We start from the raw sequence: 8,985 nt of genomic DNA, 5'->3' as shown, positions 1-8,985 counted from the left end.
GCACCCATTCACTGCAGAGCATCCATTGCTGAGCAAGTGATGTAATGCTACATTTCTCCAAATCTGTTCTGATGAAGAAACAAACTGATCTACATCCTGGATGGCCTGATTTCCATTTTGGGTGAAATATCCCTTTAACTGTTATAGTTAGACTATAGTTTTTTCCACTTCTTTTATAAATAAATAGAAGAAGCTCATGTTGTTCAAAACCCATATACTGTTATTTTTGTTTTTGTGGAACACAATGTTTCTTTAAGAATCTTCATACAGCAAAGATAATCTAAAATACACTATAAGTCGTTCATATGTCTGTGCGCTATATTCCAGGTCTTATATACAAATGCAATAGCTTTGAATATAGTGCATAATTTTTGGTCCTTTTTGGAGCTTTACAATCTGTATTGAAAAGAGCTGCATTCATTTTAATTCTTCAAATCCCCTTTTTGTATGCCACAGAAGAAGAAACAACAACAACAACAACAACAACATCTTACTGGTATGAATCAATGTGAGGCTGAGTAAACAGTGACATCATTCTTGATTGAACTATTCCTTTAAGAATAAAATGTCTCCAAAGCCTCCAAAGTGCCACCCTGTGGAGCACTGGGGAAGTCTCATGCGCTGCCATTTCAAAGATTTATTACAAAAATATCTCTAGCCCCTGCCAACAAACCGAGCAGCGATTCATCATGACCACAGCTTTCATATGCCTGAGGGAAACAATGATTACTTTGATCTTAAATATAACCTTTGTGGCAGGGTATAAACAAAACTAAATACCACTGAAAATGAAGCTGGTAAACAGCAGAGCGGCTGGGGTTTTTCAGAGTGGGGCTAATTTCATGAGATTCTACCACAGACCATCAAGATGATGACAGTTATATATATATATATATATATATATGATTACAGACTTTTAAAATCTTTCATATCGGAAACAGGAGATGAGGAATGACAACCCAGTGCACTACGGCTACAAAAAAATGATGATGGTTATGATGATAAAATATTAACAGATATTTATAATCATGAGAGTCAATTAAGTTCAAGAGAATTGTCAGAACTGAAATGGAAGACACTTCCTCTGTGCCTGTAATACATCATTTGAGGTTACGTAATCTTATCAAAATTGGTTTTCTTTCAAGTCTGATGAGATTAAAAAAATAATAAATAAATAAAAAAATACAATGATGCCTAATTCCAAGTACAAATTCCTCCATCACTCAGGCAGGGATTGTATCGATCGCCTTCGCATACCGAGACAGAACTCAAGAAAATCAATACGAGTTAATTTATAACATTTTTACAAAAGGGTTTTTGTTCTCTTTAGATATACGGCCCACGTAAATATGGATCAGTCTAATCTTTCCGAAAGGTCAGATTAGAGCAGTTGTTCTGGACTGGTGGGTCATGACCTGAAGAACTGGTAGGAAATGGGCCAAAAAAAAAAAAACAATGGTCAATTTTCAATAAAGTGCATGTAATTGTGCATATTTAGATATCAAAATAAGTAGGGAATCTTGCTTCCGGTCAAACACAATATCACATTTGTCAACATTTTTTACAGTGAAATATTGGCTTAAAAATATTATATATATATATATCATTATTTTTAGTTATTATTATTTGTGAATCTGGATTAGCATTCAGTATTAAACACAAAAACAGGCCGTATATCCAATTAAGCAATATTTTTTGTACAAATTAATTTCTATAATTAGTTTGAAGCTAAATTAAACTAAATAAAACGATACTGTGAAATATTGGCTTAATATAATAAATGATCTTAATATATATATATATATATATATATATATATATATATATGAAGAGTTAATTTGCAAAAGCAGATAAATGTTCAAAAATCATGTTTTTATTGTTATCATGGATTTATTGCGTTTTTTTGTGTTAGTTAGCTGTATTTTTTTGTTTATTTTTTACCTAATCAAAATAACCTGACTACAGTATGATTGAGATTAATTGGAATGCACAATGAAAAAACATGATTTTTGAGTTATCTGCTTTTGCAAATGAACTATATATATACTGTATATACATATGAACACCTGTTAATTATTAAATAACTAAATACTAATAAAATATTTGAATACATTTAATAAATTGTTAATAATTGGATCTGTAGAATCTGGGAAATTCAAGGCGAGAACCACTGGATTAGCACTGAACATTAAACACAAAAAGTGTAACAAATTCAATGTTTGTTGTGTGAAATTGTGCCAAAGTGTGCAATACTGCATTCTGATTTATCTGTAAGAGTATCCAATGCCGCTGTTTATAGATGTAGGCTACTGCATCTTACTCTTGCTTCAGTGACACAAGAAAAAAATCAATGCTATCAGAGGGGGGCACTATGGATCACTGTTTTTATTTTCACACATCAACGGTTAGCAAAGACATTACACCAATGGCACTCTTCCACGATAAGATTCGAAATGCCGAAGATCCAGACATTCAATGACTGCACATTTGTAAGAGAAAGGAGGCCGGGAAACACTGCACACACACGCACACACACACACACACACACACACACATATACATGCCCCCTCATGCACTCGAGTACACACACGTCGACGCTCTCATTTGATCGGCGAGTCCAGAATCTCTTGGTAATCTTGTCGGATGGCCCGGCCCACCCTGTAAAGCTTGAGCCCCGTGAGGACGAACACGCTGACCATGATGACCAGCGCTCCGAAGACATCGTACACAGACGGGATCATCCGCAGCACGATGAGCTGAAGAAACATGGCCACCACAATCTCCAGATGCTGCACGGTGCTGACCAGAGCCGGGTGGAACTTGTTGAGGGCGTAGTAGACGCCCAGGAACGCCACGGTGGAGCAAACGCAGATTCCCATGAGGTAGCCCCACGTCTCGCCATCCAAGGGAATGATGGGTTCTTGCATGATGAACATAGTGGATGCCCCCCACACGGTTCCCGTCCAGCCGAAGGTGAAGAGTGCCGTCCACATGCTGACGCGCTCTTTGATGGCCCGGTACACGATCATGGAGAGGGCGGCGGTCAGACCCGCCATTACAGTCATCGTGTAGCCAAAGGCTTCCTTCCAGAATCCCAGAGGAGACTTTTCCTCGTCGGCGATGTTGGGGATCATGACGAGACACAGGCCGAAGAGGCTACCTACGACCGTCACTACGTCTGTGTAACCGAGGCGTTCGTCTAGGAGCAGGAAAGCCAGAACGGCGCTAAAAACCGTGGTGGTGGCCCGCCACATGATGGTGCCGTTGCTGGGTGGAACGATGGCGAAGGACGTGTATGCGCACGTGATGGAAATGACGTTGCAAACCCCGTAGAAGAACAAACGCAGCCGATAGCCCTTGGGCCCGAAGGGAGCTTCTTTGTAGTAGAGGACCACCAGTATAGACAACACTTGGATCACCGAGCGGATGAAGATGAGCTCTAATGATGGCACTTTGGAGCGGTCGGCCGCTAGGCGCGTAATGAGGGCCACGCATCCGTGCGCGATGGCCGCCCCAAAGAGGGCCCCCCAGGTGACCCGCGAGGCCAGGACCGAGGCCTCGCCGAAGCTCGCCAGCTGACCTCCCACTCCTTTATCTCTCTGATCGGCTTTGGGACGGGAATCCATAGTGCCGAATAAAGTCCTGCCCTGGCCGCTCTCTGACACCAGTCTCTTGCTCGGGTTGTTGTCCATGAACGAGCCGAAGTCCTCGAAGGATGGAGCGTCGTCGTATCCCTCATCGCCCGGCTGGGGGAAATGCGTGGCGTACTTCACCGTCACGGTGCTGGGGTGGATTTTAACCCTCTTTTTGGAGCCGTACTGCTGCCTCGTGGGGGACGGATCCATTTTCTTCAGCTACAGAGGAGCTGTGAAACACACGAACATCATGGGATTAATACACACAAGTATATGAAAATAGAAGATGCTGAGTTTGGAGCGGGGCTGTAAAATGAACATTATACAGTATAATTAAGGGCTTTTGAACCTGGTAGATGTAGGACTACAATTTCCCATAGAGCCATTTTCCTGATTGCATTCGCAGTATTAGTAGTAAATGTAAATTTAAAAATGGTGGGTGCCGTGTTTCATACGGCATGCATTTAGCCAATCAGTGTGCCCTTACTGTAGGTTACTGTACTATAAAAAAAAGTTGAGCAAACTTAAAAGTTTAAGGCAACCAGCTTCAGTAGATTTTTGAGTTTTCTCAACTTATTTTTGTAGGAGATTTTTGAGTTCTCTCAACTTTTAAGTTTTATAAACTTAAAACAACAAGTTGAGAAAACTCAAAAATCTGCTAAAGTTGGTTGCCTTAAACTTTTAAGTTTGCTGAATTGTTGTTTTTTTTTTTTTTACAGTGTGGTAGCACCTATTGCGCTGGGTTAGACCCTATTCTGAAGTAGGAGCTAATTTAGTCCTGCCAAAAGGCATTCCTCCCAGGTCTTACGGTGTGAACACGTCAATTAGGAACTATGAAAACGTTCCTTTGATGCGGAAGCCCTTATTATTTACTAATTTTCTTGTCATTCCAAAACCTTTATGCATTATTTGTTTGTACAACAGGAGAAGTAGAATTTTTGAATAATCTTTAAAACAGTTGTAATGGAACAGAAGTAGTGTCAATTTTTTCCCCTCATATTGCGACGTACATCCAGAGTAAATGATTACTGGAAAGAAAAAAAAAAAAAAGTATGGTGGGGATAGTTATTCAATGGGTTTTAAGATATGGGCATTGCACTTAAAAATCAATTTACGGTTGATTATGGAGAGGTGGCGTTAAAGCGGTCTGGCACACGTCACCATAAAGAAGTTGAGCTATGACATTTTAGCTAAGCATTGCAAGGTCAAATAAATAAATAAATACATAAATATTGAATCATACAAACAGTAGATGAATTGTTGAATGAACAAAAACATTAAAGCACCGTGAAAGTAGTCCATATTACTGTATTCCAAGATTTCCCAAGCCATCTGATATTAGAACAGACTAACATAAGGCATTTTTTGCTTAAAATCTTCCCTGCAGTGAGCTATGAACCGCTATGAATCACTGATTCAGTGAGAACTTGAGAACAATTTGAGAACCGAATCAGTCCAGTTGATTCAGTTCAGTTTGTGAAGCCAGAATCAGCTGGCTCATAGAAAAGTCGCTTAATAAATAAGATTGACTGAGTTAAATGAATAAATAAATAAAATAATAATAAAATAAATAAATAAAAGATTGACTGAGTTCTACTAAGTGACTCAATGACCTGTTTTCAGCAGTTCACAGGTTAATCGATCACTGGAATATATAACAACTTAAATGTCAGTCATATGAACTATGTTTATTGTACATTATGGTGTTTTTTAAAATTATTTATTTATTTTTTAAAGCTTGACAAACATGGCCATGGCACTGTTATTGAATCTTACATAAAGATTCTTCAAAATAGCTCCTTTTGTGTTTGACAGTGGAATTATAACAGAATATGGGTTCGGAACGACATGAGTATGAGTAAATAATATCATAATCTTCATTTTTGGTCAAACTGAACACATTAAGATCGACACGTTGTCAAGGAGGTGAGTTTATCTTTAACAGTGAACATCATCTTTTCTTTTTTCTTTTCTTTTTTTTTCCAATTCAAGCTTGCACGGTGGTTTGACAGAAATGCAGAAGAAAATCTTACATAATTCATAACTCGCTGCTTCAATGGTCTCCTTTCTCGCATGCTCTCCCTGTCTCTCTCTCTCTCTCTACTGCCGCCCCATGTGTAAAGCAATTTCTATATTTAAGTGCTGTAGCGCCTGCTCAGAAAAGCAGAATTTGATTCAGTGTGATGGGAAGAAATTATGTAACAGGGACTAAAACTAGATAGTAGTGAAACGGTTGAGTTTTGATTATCAGTCCAATTATAATTTTAACATTAAGTAATGTAAAAATCATTTTTTTGCATGTACAGTAAAACAAGATGTATCATCATGATCTATTTCTTTGTGTTCATTTCAAAATACTTTATAATGGGCTAAAAAAAAAAAGAAAATAAAATAATTTCTGAGTGCATCACAAGCAAAAAATATGGTCTGATTTTTTTTTACCCGATTGAAGGCAAATAACGTTGCTAATAACCAAAAGCTCCCACCAGGGGGCAACAATATCAACAATATCCTTCTGATGAAAGCCCACCTATTATGCTCTAACCTCATAACTCGTAAAAATGTCATATTATATGATACAGCTACCATGAATCATATTGGCATATTGCCCTCATGGCACACCGTGAGGCTGGAGACATGAAAAATCTTTCTGAAGAAAGGATGATTTACTGGAGGTTTGCAAGGGGCACAGCCTTTGAACCAAAAATGAACCTGAGATGTCTCTGGGTTCTATAATAAATCTCCTACCAAATGCTTGATATCATGCATTATCATTTAAAACCACAGTATAGCCTAAATAAAGCAGAGAGGAGATTTAGTGCAGAAAATATAAATTTAGACAATTTTACTAGCCATTTATTTCACCCGAAAGAACGATATATCATGCATGCTTGTATTATTATTATTTTGCATTAATTTGCATGCACTTTCGTGCAAATACACTAACGGCAAATTCTGCACGCAGCGTAAAATACTTTACTCGCCAAAATTAGATTACTTATTAGAATTTCAGCATTCAAACACTGTTGCGCAAAAACGCACATGCAGCGATCAAAACGCGTCATATTTATTTGTCTCCTGCAAATATCGCCAGTCTCCATATTGCGCATTAAATCGAGCAGTTTTCACTCACCACGCTTTTCTCAACGAAGGGATCCAGCTGTCTTTAAAGCTCTTGAGGATGAAACATAAGTGTTTAATTAATTGGCATCAAGATATGGAGAATTGCGCTTGCCATGTCTCCATCCTCTCCTCATGGACGCGCTGGACGTCTCCAAGGTGCGCGCCTCATCCACGCGATGCTCCTCCACACGCCTCCTGACGCTCGTGTTTCTGCTGGGGTGACACGGAGAGGCGATGCTCCCCAAGACAAACCCCTTGTTTCCTGTCTGATAGCAGAGTGAGGGTGGGGTAGACCATGTGAATACTGCTTCAACCTAACATCATCATCTTCAGCGTCAGAAGAGGCACATGCATGCTGAGCTGATCTTATTTCTCGGCAGAAATGGGCACCACGCTGCCTTTTAGTGTCTCTTTTTATATTTTACTTATTTAATGTTGAACTATTTAACGTTAGAGTTAATTTAACGAAGTCTTCCTAACACCTCTGTCATCTTGCGCATCTTTTCTTCATTTGATTTACATAATTAGCCAAAACAGCAATGTCAAAACACCCTATAGTTTAATATCTTTTTAAATGTTGAGTTAAGCAAGATTTCACACTTGTCATGCGGAAAGGGGGTTAGAACAGCTTTTGAACATGTTATGAAGCCTAAAGGTATACAATGAGAAATGATGCAGCAGTAGAATATGACCATGCATTGTTTCGCAGCAGACAGCCAATCATAAGCCTTCTTGCCTCATTAAATATTCATGAACTCTGTACTGTCACAGAAACTTTCATGCATGGCACCTCCCTTATGAAAAACAACATTCTTAAAGTGTCAAACCGTTGAACATAAATTGTTGAATTTCAGTGTAAAATTTTTGAGTAAACCGTTTGTAAAACTATTCCTATATACAATAGAATGTCAAATATTTTATTGTTCATAAAAAGTTGTACAAACATTTACATCATTTATGTAAATCATTCATAAAAAAACACAATACCTTTTTTTTTACACAATACCTGCACGACCAATTTTACAGGGTTACTCCACCCCAAAATGAAAATTTTGTCATCAATCACTTACCCCCATGTCGTTCCAAACCCGTAAAAGCTTTGTTTGTGCTTGTGACTGTCCCATTGACTGCCAAGTAAATAACACTGTCAAGGCCCAGAAAAGTATGAAAGACATCGTCAGAATAGTCAATCTGTCATCAGTGGTTCAACTGTAATTTTACGAAGCTACGAGAATAATTTTTGCATGCAAAGAAAACAAAAATAACGACTTTATTCAACAATTTGTCTCCTCTGCGTCACCGTAGCGCCATCCGCTGGGCTCAAACGCTTTGATTTGAATGAAAACAGTGTATCTGTGTGGTGCGGCTGACAACAAGCAACAAGATATAAAAGCTTAAAACTGTTGTATTATTTCAAAAGCAGTGTGTTCACATCTGAAGTACTGCAACTCTAGCACTTAAGTAACACTTGAAGTAGCATTTCGAAATGTAAATGTCTGGAAGAAATGCCAGAGTGCAGTTAGGGTCGACAATGTGTTTTATTTGGTTTTTAACCCATTGCTGTCTGTGCATGTTGTGTCTGTTTGCTTACTGGCCCAAATTAAGAGCCTACTCTCAAGTCTCTATGATATTCTCCCTATAGATAAGGCTCAGGTCCCATTTCAATGTAAATTTATAGCAGGGGTCATCAAACTTGATCCTGGAGGGCCGGTGTCCTGCAGAGTTTAGCTCCAACTTGCCTCAACACATGTGCCTGGAAGTTTCAAGTATACCTAGTAAGACCTTGATTAGCTGCTTCAGGTGTGTTTGATTAGCGTTGGAGCTAAACTCTGAAGGACACCGGCCCTCCAGGACCGAACTTGGTGACCCCTGATTTATAGGATTGTTTCACTTTTTTTCTTCTTTTTGTTGTAAAAAGTGATAAGTTGACTTAACTTAAAAAAATTGAGGGAACCCGTTGCCTTAAAATTTTTAAGTAACATAATTAAAAAAAATAAGTTAAGTGAATTGTCAAGGTCACTTAACTTTTTTTTTAAAATGATTATTTAATTTTAAGGCAACCGGTTTCCTCAGTTTTTTTTTAAGTTAAGTCAACTTATCACTTTTTGCAGTGTGGGCTGGAAATAAAATTATCCAATAAAAAGCCCAATCACTTAGAAAGGAAGTGTTTACATGACACCATTTTCTTAGTAAAGAAAACTCTAAGGTCTAATTCTAGTTGGTAAGT

General features: G+C 38.3%; 1 protein-coding gene across 1 annotated transcript; it reads right to left on the bottom strand.

Annotated features, from left to right (window-relative positions):
• Positions 1 to 2,367: 2,367 nt before the first annotated feature.
• On the bottom strand, positions 2,368 to 7,078 carry slc35g2b (solute carrier family 35 member G2b). The gene is made up of 2 exons (XM_058765713.1): positions 6,769 to 7,078; positions 2,368 to 3,865 (listed from the first exon to the last, which is right to left on the bottom strand). The coding sequence occupies exon 2, from the start codon at positions 3,843 to 3,845 to the stop codon at positions 2,601 to 2,603; it is 1,245 nt and encodes a 414-aa protein (XP_058621696.1). The 5' UTR covers positions 3,846 to 3,865; positions 6,769 to 7,078; the 3' UTR covers positions 2,368 to 2,600.
• Between the last annotated feature and the right edge of the window lie 1,907 nt (positions 7,079 to 8,985).

The sequence above is a fragment of the Onychostoma macrolepis genome, chromosome 24 (assembly GCF_012432095.1).
Source record: "Onychostoma macrolepis isolate SWU-2019 chromosome 24, ASM1243209v1, whole genome shotgun sequence".
NCBI lineage: Eukaryota > Metazoa > Chordata > Actinopteri > Cypriniformes > Cyprinidae > Onychostoma > Onychostoma macrolepis.
Note: the sequence above shows the minus strand (reverse complement) of the source record. Positions and strands in the feature narration are given on the sequence as shown.

Excerpts from the sequence above, each read along its gene's own strand:
- slc35g2b (XM_058765713.1), bottom strand. The coding sequence starts at position 3,845 with ATGGATCCGTCCCCCACGAGGCAGCAGTACGGCTCCAAAAAGAGGGTT.